This window comes from Equus quagga, chromosome 10 (genome assembly GCF_021613505.1).
Source record: "Equus quagga isolate Etosha38 chromosome 10, UCLA_HA_Equagga_1.0, whole genome shotgun sequence".
Classification (NCBI taxonomy): Eukaryota; Metazoa; Chordata; class Mammalia; order Perissodactyla; family Equidae; genus Equus; species Equus quagga.
In genome coordinates, this window is record NC_060276.1 from 67,615,765 (window position 1) to 67,637,893 (window position 22,129).

Below are 22,129 nucleotides of genomic sequence, written 5' to 3' on the forward strand. Positions count from 1 at the left end.
AACAACCTCCTCAACATCCTGTGTGCACAGCAAGTGTGGAAAACTGAAATAGTCATTTGAGGTGTTTCCAAAATAAACGCCTGAAAGCACATTGCCTACGGTGACACATTCTCGGCTGCGGGGGGCGGGGCGGGGCGCGCGGGTGGGCGGGGCGCGGGGCCTCAGGGGGCTGGGGGGGGGGGGCGCGGGGGGGGGGGGGGCGGGGGGGCCTCGGGGGGGGGGGGGCGGGGCGCGCGCCGGGATCCCCAGAGCTCCGCACGCTGCTGCCAGGACCCGTGCCCGCCCCGCCTCCAGCTCTCCTCTCTGTCTAGGTGGAGGCGGCCGGTGACCTGCTGCCGGCTGCCGCCCAGGAGGCTGTGGGCCGCGGCGGTCTTCGAGATTTGAGCGGAGGATGCAGGAGCGTCCCGTGGAGGCCGGACGGGCGTAAGGGTGGCAGAGAGCGGCGCCGGGGGCGCTCCGGCGGGGCCCAGACCGCGGGACGCTCGGGCGCGCCGGCCTGTGGCGGGCTCCAGAGGCCGCCGTTGCCGGGACCGCCGGCCCCAGCCCGAGCCGGTAGAGGGCTCTGCCGGGGCCTGGTGCTCGGGTTGCCGCAGCGTGCGTGGAGCTGTGTTGGAGCCTCCTTCCCTGGAGGAGCGAGGCCCCTGCGGCGCCGGGCCGTTTCTCTGAGGGCGTTGGAAGCGCGCCGCGATGAGGAGCCGGAGTAACTCCGGCGTCCGGCTGGACGGCTACGCTAGGCTGGTGCAGCAGACCATCCTGTGCCATCAGGTACGTGAAGGGGTGTCGCCTGTAATCCCCGAGGAGGTGCAGTGTCTCCTGGACGGAGACCCTGGGTGAACCCCCGTGCGTGTGTGTGTAGCGGGGTCTGCCGCGCCCCGGCTGAGGAGGCCCTACAGGACCCTGACGCCAAGAGGTGTTGGGCCGGGAACAGAAGCGGAGGCAGGCGCCGCTGAGCCCTGAGTCATGGCTTCTGAGTCCCCCGCCCCGCAGGCGACAGCTGGCTTCCAGGGAGGCAGAGCTGACAGATGTGTTGAAGCTTGTTTATTCGCACACGCACACAGACACGCACACCCCGCCCGAGGTTAGGGAGTCACCTGCTTCCCCTCCTGTCATGGTAAAGAGCCAGGGGAACGTTTAGCCATCTTAAGACTAGATGGTTGTGAAGACCTGAGGTGCTTTGTATGTACTGTTAATTCTATTTCTTTACTCTTTTAATGCAGATTTTTCGTTGGTTATCATTCTAACAGGAAAGTTAAAACACTACTTTTTTTTTTCTTCTTCTCCCCAAATCCCCCCAGTACAGAGTTGTATATCTTAGTTGTGGCATGTGGGACGCCGCCTCCGCGTGGCCTGACGTGCGGTGCCGTGTCCCAGCCCAGGATCCGAACCCGTGGAGCGCGCAACTTAACCGTTCGCCGCCCCCCCCCCCCCCCGCCTTTCTTTTAACAGTACCCACATTTCAGACTTGTAAGGCTCCCCTTATTCAAGATAGCATTTACTTGCACTTGGTCAGAAGAAGAGGAGGTTATAAAACTCAGGAGTGGGGAATTAGAAGACCAAAGTCGCTAAGTAACGCATTTGATAGATTCTGTGTCCCCATATTAACACCTTAGGGTTACCTGCCTGTCCTCTTTTTCTTGACCCTGCAGAATCCTGTGACTGGCTTGCTTCCAGCCAGCTATGATCAGAAAGATGCCTGGGTCCGGGACAATGTGTACAGCATCTTGGCTGTGTGGGGTTTGGGCCTGGCCTATCGGAAGAACGCAGACCGAGATGAGGATAAGGCAAAGGCCTATGAACTGGAGCAGGTACTCAGAATAAAAATACAACGAGATCTGGGGCTGTGGGGAGTGGGGGCAGGAGAGGAGGGATTGAAGGAAATGTAGCCCACAGGAGCTAAGAGAACTGTATTTTGCCTTGCTCTCTCTTTCTTCACCTTCCCGAAATTACATTCCAAAAACCTTTCCTGTGTTGTAGTAAACTTGTTTTGCGGTGGAAACTTGAAACTTGTTGATTCACGGGGAGAGGGCACAGTCTGTTCTGTTACAGTGGAAAATCCTATCCTGGGATCTTTGCTAAAATGTTTAATCCTCTTTCAAAGTAAACGTGTTTTGCAGTCTCCAGCATATTTATTCTCATTGAGGAGAATGTTTGGGGGCAGGTGTCTACCATATTATTTTGTTTTTGAAAATGGTAGGTGGTGTTTGTATGAGGGTAACTGACACAAATTAGCAGACTTTCCCAACTAGACACAAGTAAAGACTGTTTATTGATTTTTATACCTATGGCTGCTGTTTCAGAGTCTGGTTTTTTTTCCTCTCCATGAGCAAAATAAGGTCAGAGTCAGCAGATGCCTTTTCGCCAACTATTGAGACCCTTCCCCTCAGTAAAGAAGCATCCTTTATAGAACTGTGTAGACACAGGGTGCTGCATCCTCTTGAATGACCAAGAATACAGTATCCTGGGCCACGGGGGACTATTAATGTTGAGATACTCTGCTGTCAGTTGTAAGGTGTATGTGAATTCTTTTCCATTAGTGAAAAAGATTCTACAACAGACATTTTCTCAAATGGTCTCTCTCAAACTTAATCGATCTGAGCTCCAGTCGTTGTATGTAAATCAGAATATTGAGATTTGGTTGTTTTTAAGGGCACCAACTTATTGCAGGGTTGCAGTCTTTGGCAATAGGGAAGTTTCACTGTGTTGTCTTCTGTAACAGCAGACATTTGTTATTCCTTCAAGCCATTATTGAGAGGTACTTAGATCCACCAGAAAAAATTGTTGGAGTTTTTGTTCTGACCCAGGAAGTACAGATCAATATTTTTATGACTAAGAAATAATAGATAACCATTTAAAGAATTTGGAAAATATAGAGGAGTGTTAAAAAATCACCTGTAATCCTCCCCCCCCCCCCAAATCCTCTATCCTACTCTAATGTTTTGTTATTTTGGTCTCAGTTTTTTGTTTGTTTTGCTAGAAATTAATATCAGTGGAACAGTACCCAAGATTCTATCCCTGATACAATTTGACCAATTTTTTTTCAATACTATTAGAAGAAATCTGTTGTCTCCTTGTTGAGCAATCATTCTGCAAAGTTGACATTTTTTCTTATGTGGCCCAGACAGAAAGCATTTAACAGAAGAAGGGGGAAAAAATAGGGAAACATTGAATTGTTCACCCGAAAATTTTAATGTTCCGTTAAGTAATTTTTCACATAGCCCCAAAATATTTTTTCATATCACCTCAATAACAACTTTGGAATGTCTCAACAACATTATGGCAGGAGGAAACATCTTCAAAATAGGAACATTTCTCTAGGAATTCTAAAATTTCTATGAACTTTCATTATGAATTAAAACAAATTTTATTATTAGGTCTCATTAATTTCTTTCTCAAACCTTACTCAGTTAATTCAGACCAGGGATCAGAAAACTGTCTGCAAAGGTCCAGATAGTAAATATTTTCAGCATTGTGGGTCATGTGTGGTCTCTGCCCAACTACTCAGCTCTTCCATTGTTGCACAAAAGCAGACAGAGACGATACATAAGCGAATGAGCATGGTTATATTTCAGTAAGCTTTATTTACAAAGACAGGTGGTGAGTTGGATTTGTCCCTGATCTACAGGAGTGGTTCTAAACTCTGGCTATACACTGGAATCACTAGGGAAGCTTAAGAAATACCCTCACTGGACCCCACCCTAGAACAATTTAGATAAATCTCTGGAAGTGGAGCCCTAGGGGCATCAATATTTTTAAAAACTACCCAGATGATTCTCAAGTGCAGCCAGGGATACTAACCACTGATCTAAAGCAAATAAAAGAACATAGATTAAATCCAATAAGTCCATAGATTAAATTCCCACCTACTGTCAACTTTCTATAAACTGTGTGGATTTTCCCAACCTTGGATTGTTAATCATTTCCACTCTTCCTTCCAAATCTCACCTTGGTTTCTCTCTGAGAAATAATGTCAGAGGGCTAAAGAGAATTCTGGATGGAAAGGGGACAAGAGTTGAGGTGACTATTCTATCCTTGATTGAGAATAGAATTATGCACAAATGTTCTTTTCTCTTACTCACATAGATATAGGCTCACACCCATGAAAAGAAATAGGCACACAAATAGAGATAGCTCTTCGGCTGCCTTCAGTTCTGTGTCTTCTTCAGTTTTGTTCTCTTTGTGTAGTCTCTCATCTTTTCTCATGAGTTTAACAATTACCTTTATGAGAGTGACTTCCAAAGCTTCATCTTTGACTCTGACCTGACTTCAATTTCAAACCCTGATTTTTATTTGTCTTCTAATATGCACCTGCATATCCTTTTGCTTCTCAAACTCAATATGTCTGAAATTCCACCTTCTCTACTAAAAACAAGCAGAATAGATGACCAAACAGTAGCAACTCACTAAACATCCCTTTTTCTCTTATTGGTGCCCTCATTCGACCAGTCACTTGAGCAACATTACTTACAGCATTTCCCATAGTGTGTTCCATGGAACACTAGGTCAACTAAGTTTCAGGCTGTGTTAAACAGTGAGTTTCTTTACTCCATAATTTCTCAGAGCCTTTGTGTAACGTGCATTTTGAATCTAAGATGGGAGTGAATTTTACAGCTTTTCCAGAATTTCCTGGGCTAGCATTCTATGAAACTGTTTGAAAAGTGCTGCCCTTAGGGTGATTTTGGACTTGTCCTTTTGCCTTTTGATACATACAGACCAAAGTCTGTTGATTCTTATAATTTTTCTTGAATCCAGCCCCTCCTTTCTATTCCCTCTGACTCAACCCTAGTCTAAACCCTGATCAGTTAACACTGTTGTGAAAAGCCACATTAAATTATATAATTTCCATTCTCAACAATCTTTCCATGGCTCTCATTTCCCTATGAATAAAATCTAAATGTTTTGGATTGAGAGGCAGGGGTCTCTAGGGTTTGGTCCTAGCCTGATTTTTCAATATTATATCATGCTGATGCCTTGCATTATACCCCCAGTTCCAACCAGGTTGCTGTCTTCATTACTCCTCTAACAATCCCTTAATAAAAATACCTGACATTCATGTAAATACTTTTCATTGTACTGCAGACTTTGCCATAATTACTAGTATTTTATTCTCATAACATCTTGTGAATTAAATATTATTTTCCCCAATTTACAAGTGAAGGGATTGAAGCAGGAAGATGAAGCTGGGAGTTGGTGGTGCCATGAATACAACTTGGGTCTTATGACTTCAGATTCAGTCTTTTTGAATTTTTCCTCCGTGGAAGCCATAGACATTACCACCTCCAAATCTTTTTATGAGCTGTTTCTTCCGCCTATGATACCTGTTCCTTTCCAAGCTGATCTAATACCCTCCTTTCGAAGCCCTTCACCAGTCCCACTTTTCCTATGATTCCTGTCCTCATTGACTGCTCAATTGTACATTGATCACTTTTCTTCAGTTTTTCATTTATCAGATTTTGCATAATTATCGTGTGCCAGGCCCTGTAAAAGATATAAAAAAGAAAATGGACAAAATGTTTATATTTAACTCTCTACTTTTTATTTTTGAAAATTTTGAATTTACGGAAAAGTTATAAGAATAATAAAATGGGCGGCCGGCTGGGTAGCATAGTGGTTGAGTTCATGGGCTTCGCTTTGGCGGCCCAGGGTTTGTGGGTTTGGATCCCAGGAGTGGACCTACACACCAGTCATTAAGCCATGCTGTGGTGGCATCCCACATGCAAAATAGAGGAAGGTTGGCACAGATGTTAGCTCAAGGACAATCTTCCTCAAGCAAAAAGAGAAAGATTGGCAACATGTTAGCTCAGGGCCAATTTTCCTCACCAAAAAAATTAAAATAATAATAAAAACTACCAAACTATTTCCAAAGTGGCTGCACTAATTTTAAAAAGAAAAGAGTAGTAAAATGAACATATTTGCATGTACTCTTTATCTACATTCACTAGTTGTTAACATTTTGTCATATTTGCATACCCTCTCTAAATGCACATGCACACACGTGATTTTTTTGATAAGCCATTTGAGAGTTATTTGCAGGCATGGAATACATATTTTTTTAAATATAATCTGCTTAGTCCATTGACTTAAAGGTCTATTTCTGAACCTGGTTTCTGCCCCTTTTTATTAAGGAGTTCATAGTCTGATGGGGGAGACCGATATATAAATAAATAATTACAATACACTAGGACAGATACTGTAGGAACTATATATATATATATATATATAGGAAATAAGTACAAAGTTCTGTGAGAACACACAGAGGCAAGAATTTCTAATTTTCCTTGAACAAAGCAAGGAAGGATTCACAGAGGAGTTGGGTTTTAAAGGGTAACTAGAAATTTTTAGGTAGACATGTTTGTAGTTTAGTTTGGTTTTTTTTTTTGACATATCTGTCCTGTCTCCCCTGTATGTTCCACAAAGCCTGGTAGAGTGCTTTGTATATTTTAGATGCTCAATAAATATCCATTTGTACATATACCTGGAGAGAGAGAGATTAATACTTACATAGATATGATTGTATATAGTTATATATTTTTATATAGTCAATTCACAAATACATAGATGCATATCCTCAGAAAGAGTAGGTGAGAGGAGGGTGTTACTTGCTGTGGCTAGAAGCCTGGTGTATGAATAAATATGTATAGTTAATGCCAACTAGTGCATCTGAATCAGAAAACAGCCAGTTTGGGGGAACACAAAGTACAGCTACCTCCCCTCATTCCTACCTCCCCATGCTTCCTATTAAATTTGTCCTGACTTGGAAGTTGGAATTTGAGTACGAAAATGGCTGACAGTGGCCATTCCAGGAGGACAAAAGTGAATGGCAATCAGGAATCCTCCATTGGGTCCATGATCCCCCAGGTTTGCTGTTTAAGTTAAAGAAAATGTAGATGAGAGTAGCAGAGCTGGATGGTAAAGAGAGTTGAAAGGTTGTGATAGAAACCTGTATGTGGTGACACATAGAAGATAATTCAGAATTTAATTGTCTCCCCACAGAGTGAGGAGGCTGTGTTAAGTGCTTTCTGTAATAGGGTATATTAAGGATGATCTCTTTCATTACGGTCAGAGTAATGACAGAGATTTGCTTGTAGAGGTTGTGGTCGGTTTCATTACTTTACAATAAATGCTTCATGCTTTAAAAAGTGATAAGATCATGTGCTGCCTGTTCTCTCTCTCTCTCTTTTAATTACTTTCCTTGATCTGTAAGGAGAGGGGACCATTTATAGACAGAAATTACTTAAGAAAGGGAGCTCTCTCAAGGAAACACTTTTTATTTTTCCTTCAGTAAAAGGTGTTATAACGAGTTGGGGCATAATTTAATAGATGCCTATCCTTATCATGCCTATTTCTTGCAATCCCACTTGAGTGTTTTGAAGGAATAACAGAATGATGTGGCACCCAAGTAGATTAGTTTTCAGAGGTGTCCTGAAGCCACCTCTGAGCCAGCATTCCTTGGAGTAACCTGGTTGTATTTCTTCTGGAGTGTGAAACAGAAAGCCTAGAGAAATGGAGAAGCTGTTTGGTGCTATATTCTTCCAAAACATATTGCCCACCCATGCCAATATTGATGAGCCCTTCTAGTGTCATGTAGTATAACTAGTATAATACAGTATTACTATACTATATTATAATTAAATATAATTATTATTGCTATATAACATTATACCAACTAGTATAGTATATAGTGAGTAATCAGAATTTTGGAGTATTATGATTGGAAAACTACTTTAGAAATTGCCAAGCCCTAGTAAGAGAAACAGTGATGACTTGAGACTTAAGAAGTTTGTAGCTTTTTTTCCTCACAAAAAAGGGATTAAGTTGCATTAACAGTTCCCCTTTACACTTATTCTGAATTGAAGTTCATTTATTATTTTTTTTAAAGATTAGCACCTGAGCTAACATCTGTTGCCAATCTTCTTTTTTTTTTTTCTCCTTCTTCTTCTCCCCACAGCCCCCTAGTATGTAACTGTATATTCTAGTTGTAGGTCCTTCTGGCTCTGCTATGTGGGATGTGCTATGTTGCCTCAGCATGGCTTGATGAGCGGTGCCAGGTCTGTGCCCAGGATCTGATCTGGTGAAACCCTGGGCCACCAAAGCAGAGCACACAAACTTAACCACTCAGCATGTGGCCGGCCCCCAAGTTGATTTATTCTTTAAGGAAAATGTCCAGATAAATATTTCTGTGGACTCTTGAAAATAAGTCTTGGCTAGTTTAGGAAAAATAAAAGTGATGACGTTGGCTTTTCTAGGCCATAAGATGTATTTTTGAATATCTTCATAGCTTTATGATTTTTGAGCTGACTTGCCCCTTTTCTCCAGGTGGAATGTTTTCTAATAGGATGATTGGCTTTGTTTTACATAAACCTGATGTAGCTTGGGTTTTTTTTAACTTGAAGCAGTCACCAACTGCAGCTTTTGATTCCACTTTTAGCTGCAGTCTGCTCTTCTGTGTGCCTATAAAGTAAATGCCATGTAAATAGGAACCCAGGATAGGGTTACTTGTTCTCAAAAGGTCATGTACCAACTGCAGTTGCTGAGTAAGTGTTCCTGCATCTAGGGATGTTTATAACAGTCTTGTTTCCATTTATTTTTGCAGAGTGTAGTGAAGCTGATGAGGGGACTGCTGCACTGCATGATAAGACAGGTATGGTGTTGGTAACAGCTCCCTCTCTAATAAAAGCACATTGTAATAGAATCTCTACCCCTTAGGGAATGTTTATGTTTTTTTCAATTTCACAAATAGTGCACACTAATTTTAGAAAATTTGTAGAATAGAGGGGGAAAATGTCACCCATGATCTCACCACCCAATTACCACTGGAACTTCTAGTCTTTTATCCCCCTCCTCTACAAATGATTTTTTAATATACTTCACTACAGTACATGGAATTATGTATATTGAGTAGAAGATGATACAGGTCTGGAAGCCCTCATCTGAAACCTTTGGGACCAGATAAATTTTAGAATTCGGAATTTTTCAGATTTTAAAAGGTAGTACAGTGTGTGTACCATATATTATGTTATGCTCTCAGTAGGTCCAGAATAGCACTCTATCAGAAAGTCTCTCTGCAGGGAAACATGCATTTTCACACTAAGTGGAATAAATAAAAACTACAAATAGCCCCATGTCAATTTGAATCAAATGTTGCCACCAAATGAATTTTGGTGTTACACTCAGGGGAAAAAACATTTTGGAAGTGTTTTAGACTTTATGATTGGAGATAAGGGGCCACAGACTTATCTCCTTGCATTAATTTGTATTTTTGTGATCTTCAGTGAAGTTGAGCATCCTTTCATGTGTAGATTAAAAATTTGCATTTCCTCTTCTGTTAATTGCCTTTTGGATCCTTTGCCTATTTTTTTTTTTGGGCTGTCTCTTTCTTGCCTATTTGAGGAATTCCTGTACATTATGGATTTTAATCCCTTGTCACATATACTGCAAATATTTTTGGCAGTCTGTGGTTTATCTTTTGAGTTTCTTTATGATATTTTTTCCATTCAAAAGTGTTTTACTAAGAAAAAAAGTGTTTTACTTTTATCCTAAGAGATCTTTACACGTTTCACACATTGAATCTTAACTGATTTTCTTGAGACCAAGATTACATTTTATTAGAAGAAGCAATTGAGGCCCAGATTAATAAAGTGACCATCAACAGGCACACAAGTCTAAAGTAAAAAGAAATCAACCCTAGACTTCTGAACTTCTTTATCAGTGCTCTCTCTTCTGGGCTATCTCACGGCCATTATTTCTTTTTTTTCCTTCTTTGCTACTTTTTTTGGTGTATTTTAGATATTTTCATTTTCTACCCTCCCAAATAGGTTTACAGTCACTAATTTCATGAATCATATTTAAAGGTATAAGAGTTACTGTCTTATATCAGATGCACACATACTCAGATCTAAATTTCAGGAACTAAGTCTTTCAGTTGTCCTTTGCACAATGTTTCCTTTCTGACCTCTGGTTTCAGCTTTCTTTCTATCTTCTCTGTCACTGCATGTCTCTCTCCCCAGGTCGTTTCATTACTCCTTCAAAATATATCCTCATTCTAATTTCCCTCAAAATTCCCATCTCTGTTTCAGGAACAAATGTATCTTTTCTATAACTCAATTATCTCTTGCTAAGCTATTTTCACTCAACCTCTCTGCATCTCAGTTTATATCTACAATGTGGCAAAACACCCATCTCAAGAGTGAAAGAGAGGTAATGAATAGGAAATCGCTAGTTTTGACTGATATTATTTTCTAATTAAATTTCTTAAATTAAAACACAGCAACAGTAGACTTTCCTAGTTGTATTGGTGTAGGGGAAAAAGATAACAATGCATTTTAAATAATCACAATTGCCTGAAGACCGAATGCAGCGATGTATGTTAAGAGTACTATGGAAGTATGGCGTTTGGGTTGATTTTTCTGCATAGCCTTCTTTTACTGTTTTTGTTTCCTTCAGGTGGATAAGGTAGAATCTTTCAAGTATAGTCAGAGTACCAAGGATAGCCTCCATGCCAAGTATAACACCAGAACCTGTGCCACTGTAGTGGGTGATGATCAGTGGGGACACCTGCAGTTGGATGCTACCTCTGTGTACCTGCTCTTCCTAGCACAAATGACTGCCTCAGGTCAGTACAGGGACAGAAGAACTGGGGGCCACTGCAGTGTGGAGCTTTTGCTCTGGCACGTGTGACTTCACCAAAGGTGTTGGCTAGAAAACAACATAGCTGTTTACATTGCTCAAAGATGCACATTGGAAACAGTATTTTGCAAATTTTATATAGAGTAACAACTCTTTGAGGTTTAGTTAGTATTCTTTTACATTGAGAAACAAATCTGGGGTACTAATTAGTTTTTTTTAATTGAGAACCAGGAAATCTGGGATAGATTTTCTTTAGATGGTATTTTTATCTTTTATTAATCCTCATATACCATGAGATGAGAAAGAAGGGCTAGGGTTCATTGTTTGTTCTCATACTATGCACCGACAAGCCTATAGTTAGTATTAACATAAATTGAATCACCTACTTTATACTGCTCTTTATGAATGTATTATAAACAAGTCATCTGTCTATAGGCATCTAAATTATATTAAGGGAATTGACTTAGGAATCACAATTCGAATGTGTATTTCTTATTATTGAATAATACACCCTTTTCATATAGGTTTGTTATTAGCTTTATATGCTTTAACTGAAAAAGAAAAGTGTAAGGACCAACATAATTCCCTTTTATTTCTCCTAATTAGAGAGGACAAGGAATTTGATTACCTTCAGTTTGTAAATTAAACAGGAACCTTTGTTAGATCTTCCTGAGTAAGTAAATGTGCTTCTCAAAATACCGTATTTTTGCCATTTCAATTTATCTTCCTCTTTGGTTACAGGGCTACTTGGCACTAAGGGCATTCAGGTTGAGAATTACCCCATAATACTCTTCTCCTTTTCTTGCATAAATAAATATTTGGTGATAAAGCCTTCCTTTTTTTTTATCTTTAGAACACAAGCCCAGAAGCTGAATAACCTATTCTTAAAATTATAATATGACTACCCACAGACTCCCTTCTTTTGGAGGGGAGGTTCCTCCCTGAATAAATATATTTTTAGATTTTATTTATTTAAACAGAATGGCAGCTATAACTCCATTTCTAATATTCTTTTAATACCAATTCTGGAATGTTTTTCTACAAAGTAAACAGTATCTAAATATCCCTTGTGGTTTTTCATATTGAGCCAAGAAAGGAAGCAGAAATATACTAAAGAGGCTTATAAGAGACATAGTCATTCATTCACCAAATGTTTGTTGATTTCTGACTTAACATTCAATTCAATGAGCTAACTTTGATAGGTGCTTGGAATAAGGTGGACATTATTTGATCAGGCCTTTGAGGAATAAGTAGGAATAAGTAGAAATTCACAAATCAGAGAAGGGAAGGGAATAGCATGACTACAGCACATAAATTTGAAAAGTACTGGCCACCAAGGTAAATCTAGGTATCTTCTATGGTTAGAGTGTAAGATGGATCTGAAAAACTGGCAAAAGATGAAGCTAGAAAGTTGGAGCTAGCTGTTTAAGGGCCTGTATACCATGCTAGGTAAGTTTGGAGTTGAGTCTGTAGTCAATAGAGAGCCACTCAAGGTAAATAATCAAGAAAATTTCAGGTGATTCAGATTCAGGAGGATAGATTGCATAGGGGAGAGAATTAAGATGGAAGACTAGTTAGGAGGTTAGTGAAATACTTTAGGCAAGAAATGATGCAGAACTTATGTAAGGCAGTTGCCTTGAGGATGAAAAAGATAGATATGAGACATAGTAGGTAGAGTATGAAAGATCTTCATGGAAAATTTAGCAGTTTTCTACATATTTTTGAATTCTTAAAAATCTCAACCTTGGTTAAAGAGAGACTTAGAGAGAAGCTGACTGCAACTTACAGGATGGTGGCATGAGGAGCTCCACAGACTTCTCCCCAGCAAAATAACCATAAATAGTGAAAATTAATTTTAAAAACCAACCATTTAAAGTCACTGGAAATTGTCCTAAGGGCATACAGCAAGTAGAGAAATAAGAGAGTGTGGCATTTGGGCCACAACCTACTTCCTCTTCTGCCCCAAGCTCACCATGACAGAAGTCAAGAATACAAGGCTCCCTCTTCTCCCAGCTCACAGTCTCTCCCTGAGAGAGGTAGATTGCCAGCATTTCTCATCCTCCCCAGCTCTGCATTGCAGAAACTCTAGTCTAGCCAATAACTAAGAAGTCCGTAACTCCCTTCCTACCTGCCCCTCCCCATCCCACTCATGGAGTGGAAGCTTAATCCCAGACAGAGCAGACAGAGAATACTAGGCCTGACCCACCTTGCTAGCAGCATGGAGCGAGAGGCAGGCCATAAAAACAGAAAGCTCCATAGCTCTTCCCAAGAGAACTGACTTTATTTGAAACAGAGTCAAGGCTAAGGGCACTCTCAAAAACAATGGAGATTTTGGTTCTAAGAAATTAAGTTCCAAGAAATTAGGTACCAAGAAATGAAGAGGAGGCTGATAGCTCAATAAGAGCAACAAGTTAACCCATAGTTTCTGGTTTCTTCCAGAGAGGAGATTAGGCAGGGTGGGAATGATGTGATTCCCAGTGGGAGGAAGACTTTCAGTGTATACCTGTTGGTATTTCTCTCCACAGAAAGGTGCAGGGAGGGGAGAGGGGAAAGGAGTTAGTTTTTAAACAAAAATGGATCATATTGTGTATATTGGGAAGCAGTATAGTATCTTGGTTAGGAACTCAGTCTCCGAAGTAAAACAGAAGTTGATGGTCAATTGAGTCCTAGTTCCACTATTTATTAGTTACATAACCTAAGGCAAATATTTAACCTAAGCCTCATGGGAAAGATAGAGGTACTCACCTCTTAGCGTTGTTGTAAAAATTAAATGTATAATTCATGTGAAACACTCCATTTGTAAGCTATAACTATCTTTGTATAACTTACATTTAGAATAATTATCATTTTTACTGCAAAAATATGATTGTAAGTTCTCCTTAAAATCCTAATTGTATCTACTTATTCCTTAGTATTTAGACTTCCTCCAACTCTTTTTTGAAATATTTGTCTGTACACTTAAGCACATTGTAAATTAGTTACTTATAGAATTAGGAGTCTGAGGCTTTCTATTAAAACCTACAAATAACAGTTAAAATTCTTCCATATTAAAATATGCTGATATCTCAGTTGAAAATTAGCCCGGGACTCATCTGTGGTCTTGTTTTTATGGTTTGAGAGTCAAAGTTCCTCCCATTATTCCTAAGCAGGAATAGGATTACTTGGGAGTAGTGGGGTCACTTAGTCACTGTGGCTACCTATAAAGCCTATAGTAATAATTGAACAACTCTATATCTTTATTCTTTTTCCTCAGGACTTCATATCATCCACAGCCTAGATGAAGTCAATTTCATACAGAACCTTGTATTTTACATTGAATCTGCATATAAAACTGCTGTAAGTACTCATTTTGGACCAGATTTTAAACATGCTTTTTAAAAAATTTTTTATTGAAGTGTAATTGACATATCCTGTTAGTTTCAGCTGTACATCATAGTGATTTGATGCCTATATACATTACAAAATGATCACCATGGTAAGTCCAGTTACAATCTGTCACCATGCAAAGTTATTACAATATTATTGTACAGCATAATATTGACAGTATTATGCTGTACATTACATCTCTATGAATCATTCACTTTGTAGCTGGAATTTTGTAACTCTTAATCCCCTTCACCTATTTCACTTGCTCCTCCCCCCAAATCCCTCCCTCCCGTGGTAACCACCAAGTTGTTTCCTGTATCTCTGAGTCTGTTTCTGTTTTGTTTTGTTTGTTCATTTCTTTTGCTTTTTAGATTCCACATATAAGCAAAATTATATGGTATTTAGCTTTCCCTTTCTGACTTTTTCACTTAGCATAATAACCTCTGTATCCATCCATGTTGTTGCAAATGGCAAGATTGCATTCTTTTTTTATGGCCGAGTAATACTCCATTGTATATATGTGCCACATCTTCTTTATCCATTCATCTATCACTGGACACTTAGGTTGCTTCCATATCTTGGCTATTGTAAATAATGCTGTAGCGAACCTATGGGTGCATATATCTCTTCAAATTAGTGTTTTCATTTTCTTTGGATAAATACCCAGAAGTTGAATTGCTAGATCATATGGTAGTTGTATTATTAATTTTTTGAGGAACCTCCATACTATTTTCCATAGTGGCTGCACCAATTTACATTCCCACCAACAGTATACAAGGGTTCCCTTCTCTCCGCATCCTCACCAACACTTGTTATTTTTTCTCTTTTTAATAATAGCCATTCTGACAGGTATGGAGTAGTATCTCGTTGTGGTTTGATTTGCATTTCCCTGATGGTTTGTGATGTTGAGCATGTTTTCATGTGTCTTTTGGCCACCTGTATATCTTCTTTGGAAAAATGTCTATTCAAGTCTTCTGCCCATTTTTTAATCAGGTTTGTTTTTTTTTATATTAAGTTGTGTAACTTCTTGATATATTTTTAATATTAACCCTTTATTGGATGTATGATTTGCAAATATCTTCTCCCATTCAGTAGGTTGTCTTTTTGTTTTGTTGATGGTTTTCTTTGCTGTGCAAAAGCTTTTTAGTTTGATATAACCCCATTTTTTTAATTTTTGCTTTTGTTGGCCTTGCCTGAGGCGACTGTTCCAAAAAAGTATTGCTAAGACTGATGTCAAAGACCCGATTGCCTATGTTTTCTTCTAAGTGTCTTATGGTTTCAGGTCTCACATTCAAGTCTTTAATTCATTTTGCATTTATTTTTGTGTATGGTATAAAATAGTGGTTCAGTTTTATTCTTTTGCATTTAGCTCTCCAGTTTTCCCAGCACCAGTTGTACGTTCTTACCTCCTTTGTCATAGATTAATTGATCATATATACATGAGTTTACTTCTGGGCGCTCTATTCTATTCCATTGATCTATGTGTCTGTTTTCATGCTGGTACCATACTGTTTTGATTACTATGTCTTTGTAGTATAGTTTGAAATCAGGGAGCATGATACCTCCAACTTTGTTCTTTCTCAAGATTGCTTTGGCTATTTGGGGTCTTTTGTAGTCCCATGTAAGTTTTAAGATTCTTTTTTCTAGTTCTGTATAAAATCCCATTAGCATTTTGATGGGGATTTTCATTGAATCTGTAGATTGCTTTGAGTAGTATGGATATTTTAATAATATTAATTATTCCAATCCATGAGCATGGTATATCTTTCCTTCTATTTGTGTCATCTTCAGTTTCTTCCATCAGTCTCTTATAGTTTTCAGAGTACAGGTCTTTCACCTCTTTGGTTACATTTATTCCTACATATTTTATTCTTTTTGATGCAATTGTAAATGTGTTGTTTTCTTAATTTCTCTTTTTGATAGCTTGTTATTAGTGTATAGAAATGCAACCAATTTCTGTATATTAATTTTGTACCCTGCAACTTTACTAAATTCATTTATTAGTTTTAATTGTTTTTGTAGTGGAGTCTTTAGGGTTGTCTATGTATAGCATCATGTCATCTACAATATGGTGTTTTTAAAATACTGGACAACCCATTCCTTCTCTTAATGCTGCACCTCATAATGAACCAATCTATAAGGCTTCTGGCAAAAATTGCCTTAAGCCTCTTTCTTTACTAAGTCCTGTCATCCTCTGTTTGCCTTCTCCCCAAGGGAGTTACAGAGGCCAGAAGGTCAAGATTCTATGCCTTCATTCTTTTCAAACTCTATAGTATCTCATGGTATGTATTTGGCAGTCTAGGGATAAATTGTGGTCTTATTTTAATGGTTTATGGTGTTAAACAGGAGTAAGATGGCTAGGGAGTATTATGGGTCAGTTAGCTACTTAGAAAGTATATTAAACACATGATTAAATTTTATCTGTAGATATCAATTCAGTGCTTACTATACAAATATAGTTACTTGTTCTTACAACTACCATATGAGGTAGGTTTATGTTAACTCCTAATGTATTTAACATCTTCTCAGGGACTGCTGTTCTTCATTGCATGATGTTCATTGTATTGGAAATGGCTGTATCATAAGTAGTCCAATTTCTTTAGTTGTTTGTTTAGTTTTTAGTTGTTTTAGGTAGGAGGGTAAATCTGGAACCTGTCACTCTGCATTTGCCAGGAGGATAAGTCAAACATAGACATATTTGATGCAAACAGACATTGTTTGTTGAGTGATTGCTTCGCCTTCTGATACCGTAGGCCTGCTGTAGTCTAGGGTGCAAATCAGGGTTCTCTGGCCTCTCCATTGCAGTCAAGGGTTGTAGCAGTAGAATTAATGATATTTATGCCTTCTCATACTCTGATCTTTGCTGAACAAACTAGGATAGAGCTGGGTTAGGGGCCAGGCAAGGCTAGCCATGGGATGTAAATGTGGATTGCCTTCCTGAAGTGTCACTTTAGCTCAAAAATTTTATACGAAAAGTAATTTAAGGTAGATACAGAAATAAATATAGGTGGTTTGTGTGTGTGTGTGTGTGTGCGTGCGTGTGTATGTGTGTACACACACACGTATGCACAGGGGTATTTCCAAGTTTTTTTCTATGAGAGGGCCTAAAAGCAATGACACCACAGTGACAATGAGCACCAGTCCACAGGTATTGGATTATAACTATCGTTCTCTAATAAAAGAAACCAGGATTCCTTGTAAAACTGGTGGATTCCAAGGCTGGAAAAAGGAACATACAAGATGAGACTGGAACATCTTGTAGTGACAGACTGAGGAAGTGTTTAAAAAAGAATAGAGTATGTCAAAAGGGGACAGGAACCAACCTGGAAGAATTCCCAATGGCCAAAGGTGGAACAATTTGAGCAACAAAATAAATAATGATAACGTTTTATTATAACACAGAGAATAACCTGAATATCCATAAGTTCACACTGATATAAGTAAATAGCTGAATAAATAAATGAGGAGAAAGGACAGCTCTTCCTTAGAGAAGAATTGCAATTAATGACTGTAGAGGTAATGAAGGAACTAGAAAATCACCGTTGAACCACTGTAATAATTCTTGCAGACAAGATTCACCGATGGATGCTAAATTAGTAAGTAGATGTTTGAGGAGAAACAGGATATTTGCACAGTTGTATCTTTCTCAAGCTATTTGTTAATTATGAAGGGGAAAATAGTAACAATAAAATGGAGATACCCTACAGTATCTCCTTTACCCAAGTGGAGAAGGTTAACATCACCAGTAATAGGACATATCAGCATCGTGTACCCCATTAGAATGCACTGAGGACACAGCATAATGTTTGTAGTATTCTTGCCAAAAGTGCATAGCCTCAATCTAATCAAGAGAAGACATCAGACAAACCTAAACTGAGGGAAATCTATAAAATATCTGACCACTAATCTTCAGAAAGTATCAAGGTCACACAAGACAAGATTTGAGAAACTATAACTGATTGGAAGAGATTAAGGAGGCATGACAAATAAAATATGGTATTCTGGATTAGATCCTGGAATATAAAAAGGCTATTAGTGGAAAAACTAGTGAAATCCTAATAAAGCCCATAATTTGGTTACTAGTATTTTACTGATGTTAATTTCTTAGCTTTGACAATTATGCCGTGGTTATGTTAGGTGTTAACATTAGGGGAAACAGTGAAAGGTATATGGGAACTCACTGTACTGTTTTTGCAACTTCTCTGTAAGTCTAAGGTTATTTCAAAATATAAAGTTTTTAAAAAGTAATTTTAAATATTATCTTTATAATATCAAGGGACTGTATAGAGCTATGATTGAGAATGTAGGCTTTGGAGTGATAATACTTGGACTCTAATCCTAGCTCTGACACTTGATAGCTATGTGACCTTGGGAGAGCCACTTAACCTCTCTTTGTACCTCGGTTTCATCATCTAAAATGTAAGGACTAAGGAAGATAATAGTATAAAGTGCATAGGTTAGTGCATGGTACATTGTCAATACCAAAAGAGAGTGTAATCAGAATGGATGTTTAAGATAAAATACTGGGGTGCTGTTTAAGCTCCATCTCCTAGACCCCCTGGGTATCTGCTTGGATGAAAAGTTTTGAGAAGCACCTCTTTAGATGCACTGAGTTATAGTTCTTAGTCCTGATGTCAGCTGTCAAGGAGTCTTCCAACTTCTTGGAGGCCCCAGTAGAATTTAAAGCTACTGGAAAATAGCTACAGGGGCAACCCAACTCATTTGCGTCTTCTTAATCAGCATTGTGGGTATACATATGTATGGTAGATTAGCTACTATGTGTGCCTCTTATTCAAGGGTTGTACATCTAGTAAGCATTAAGCAGTGATGACTTACTAATGGTATGTTGATTATTTTATGCCAGGACTTTGGGATATGGGAACGTGGAGACAAGACCAACCAAGGGATCTCAGAATTGAATGCCAGTTCAGTTGGAATGGCAAAGGTAATTTTCTTTTCTTTGTTTTTACCAAGTGTGGGGTAAGGAAGTCTGGTACACCTTTGCCATAGATAAAGGCTTAACTTGCATGTGGACCATCATCAAATTAATTGTTCTTCTAAACCACAGGCAAAATTCAGATTCTCCCATAGAACTATGGACGTGTAGGTGAAGACTTCCTTCATAAGCTCCAGATTTGTATATCCAACTGCTTTTGTAGCATATCTCTTCTTACATATCCCACAAGGACCTCAGAGAACCTATCTTAAACTAAACTCATCATCTCTGCCATTACAAAAACAAACAAAAGGAGGCTTTTGCTCCTTCCATACACTGGTTGACAAAGCTTGGTATCATGGAACCATCTCTCAGTCTTCCACCTCCCTCACTCTCCTGCATCCCCCATATCGTTATCATCACCATCATTATTACCTTTCTACTTTTCTCCATCTTTTTCTTTCTACTGCTACTGCTTTAATTCCAGCTCTTATCTTCGGAAACAGCAAGAAGTCATAAAATAGGACAGCAGGAATAGGATCAAATGTATCCATTATAATAATAAATATGCATGACAATTTAAGTTTCCCCTAACACAAGGCAAAGACACAGATTGATTTTTAAAAAGAAAATCCAGTTTATACCACCTATAAGAGCTCTAATATAATAAATTGATACGGAAAGATTAAAAATGGAAGGATGGAGCCAGCCCTGATGGCCTAGCAGTTAAAGTTCGGTGGTGTGCTCTGCTTCAGCTCCCAGATTCAGTTCCTGGGCACAGAACCACACTGCTTGTCTGTCAGTAGCCATGCTGTGGCAGCAGCTCAGATGGAAGAACTAGAAGAACTTACAACTGTATACGACTATGTACTGGGGCTCAGGGGGTGGGGGGAGGAAGGAAAAAGGAGGATTGGCAACAGATGTTAGCTTAGGGCAAATCTTCCCCTACAAAAAGAAAAACAACAACAAAAAAACCCAGAAGGATGTGCAAAGTCTGGCCAATGTAAACAAAAAAGAGCGCGATGACTATGTGAATGTCAAATGAAGTAGAATTCAAAAGAAAAAGTATTACCTGGAACAAAGAGGACAAAGAGGGTCAAGATAGAATTTTGAAATGCACAACCTGTAACGAGAAATTCTGTCCTGGAATATAGTTTCAATTAATACACAGCAAAATATATAGAAATACAAGGCAAAATAGAAACAGTTATAAGGGAATAATTTAACAAAAATCATTACCAGGCTAAGACAGAAGAAATAAGCCAAAAATAAGATCACAGAAAATTTAAACTATATAATTAATGTGGTTGAATTAGTAAATATACATGGAACTTTGTACCTACAAACTATCGCCTAGGTAAACTTTTTCTTTTTAATGCATTTTTCAATTACCAAAGTGGCACAGATATTGAGTGTATTTCAAAAAACAAATCCTACTATTCTTACTTCTGTATAACCTGATGTTTTTAATTTAACAATCTCATATTTCGCTGAACAACATAACCAAACATCCTTTCCTATCATTTTGTACACATAATCTAGTTCATTCTTTTCAGTTGCTGTACAGTATTTAATAATTCTTCTATTGATGGAATTGCCTCCATTTTTTAGTATTTCAGATAATACTTTAGTGAGGATCCTTGTATGTATCTCCTAGTTAACTTGCACAAATATTCTTGTAGGATAGATTTGTAAAAGTGTAACCATTGGGTTAAAGGATATACACTTGAAAATTGCCTTCCAAAATAATTTCCACCGGTTTACACTTTCCCTATCCATATATGATGGATATATGCCATTATGTGCCATTTTCCTCAAACCCTCACTATCTCTGCAAATTATCAATACTTTTGAATAATTTGACAAAAAAATTTTTAACTACTGAAACTTCTTTTTATTTTTTATTTTGAAATAATTTTAGACTTAGAGGAAAATTGCAAGAATTGTGCAAAGAATTCCTGTATACACTTCATCCAAGTCACCCACTTGTTAACATTTGCTTTATCTTTCTATTTACACACATACATAAGCACATGTTACTTTTTCTAAGCCAGTTGAGAGTAAATTTCAGACATCATGCCCCATTTCTCCTAAATACTTCAGTGTCAATTTCCTTAAGACTCTTCCATAACCACAGTACAGTAATCAAAATCAGGAAATGAGCACTGGCATTATACTATCACCTAATCCACAGACCCCATTCAAATTTCTTTAATTGTCCCAGTAATGTGATTTGTGGGAGAAAAAAACCCTGTGATCCAGGATCCAATCCAAGATAACATGTTACCTTTAATTGTAATGTCTCTTTAGGCTCCTTTAATCTAGATAACACTTGAGATGTTACTTGGCTTTTATGACCTTGGTGTTTTTTAAGACTACAGGCCAGTTATTTTATAGAATGTCCCTCAAACTTATTTTGTGTGATATTGCCTCATGATTTGATTCAAGTTGTGCATTTATGGCAAGAATTCCACAGAGATGATGCTGTGCCCTTAGTACATCATCAGGAAGTACAAGATGTGGCTTTGTCCCATTACTGTTGATGTTAAGTTTAGTGACTTCATTAAGGTACTATCTGCTGCATTTCTCTGCTGTAAATTTGCTGGTTTTCCCCTTGTAATTAATAAGCATTTTGTGCCTGGCTGATTTCTGTTTATTCTTTAGGTCTCAGTTTAGACCTCATTTCTGCAGGGAAACTTTCAGGAACTGCCCACTATCCCAAAGACTAAGTCAGTTCTGCCTCATAATTGAGGAACTACAAATAACTAATAAATACCTGAAAGAATATTCAACCTTGTTAGCAAATTAATACAACAGACACTATTTTCTTCTATCAAATTAGGAAGCAAATTTTAAAAGAGTACTTTGCATTAAAGAAAGTACTGTCATATACTGCTAGAGATAGTTGTATTGGTGCAATTTACATGAAAAGCAATTTCGGATTATGTTTTAAAAATTGTTCATACCCTTTGATCCAGTGATTCTACTTCAGGGAATTAATGCTTAGAAAATAACTCAAAATGGAAAGAAAGAATTATTCTGTTAGTCAACCACATTTAAGAGCCTACTATGTGCCATGCTGTGTACTAGGCATTGGTGAAAACACAGTCCCTGACCTCGAGGAATTTATAATTTTAGCAAGAGATGTTATCAAAGCTCTATTCTAATAGCACACAGTTAAAGGCAACCTAAATTTCCAACACT

At 38.5% G+C, this 22,129-nt stretch overlaps 1 protein-coding gene across 4 annotated transcripts in view; it reads left to right on the forward strand.

Moving 5' to 3' along the window:
* Positions 1 to 245: 245 nt before the first annotated feature.
* PHKA1 (phosphorylase kinase regulatory subunit alpha 1) overlaps positions 246 to 22,129 on the forward strand; it is a 108,949-nt gene continuing 87,065 nt past the window's right edge. For all 4 annotated transcript variants that reach the window (XM_046673067.1, XM_046673068.1, XM_046673069.1 and 1 more), the window contains exons 1-6: positions 246 to 765; positions 1,647 to 1,805; positions 8,591 to 8,638; positions 10,441 to 10,609; positions 13,877 to 13,959; positions 18,854 to 18,934. In XM_046673067.1, the coding sequence (XP_046529023.1) occupies positions 688 to 765; positions 1,647 to 1,805; positions 8,591 to 8,638; positions 10,441 to 10,609; positions 13,877 to 13,959; positions 18,854 to 18,934 (618 nt within the window). In that variant the 5' untranslated portion in view covers positions 246 to 687. The remainder of the gene's footprint in view (positions 766 to 1,646; positions 1,806 to 8,590; positions 8,639 to 10,440; positions 10,610 to 13,876; positions 13,960 to 18,853; positions 18,935 to 22,129) is intronic.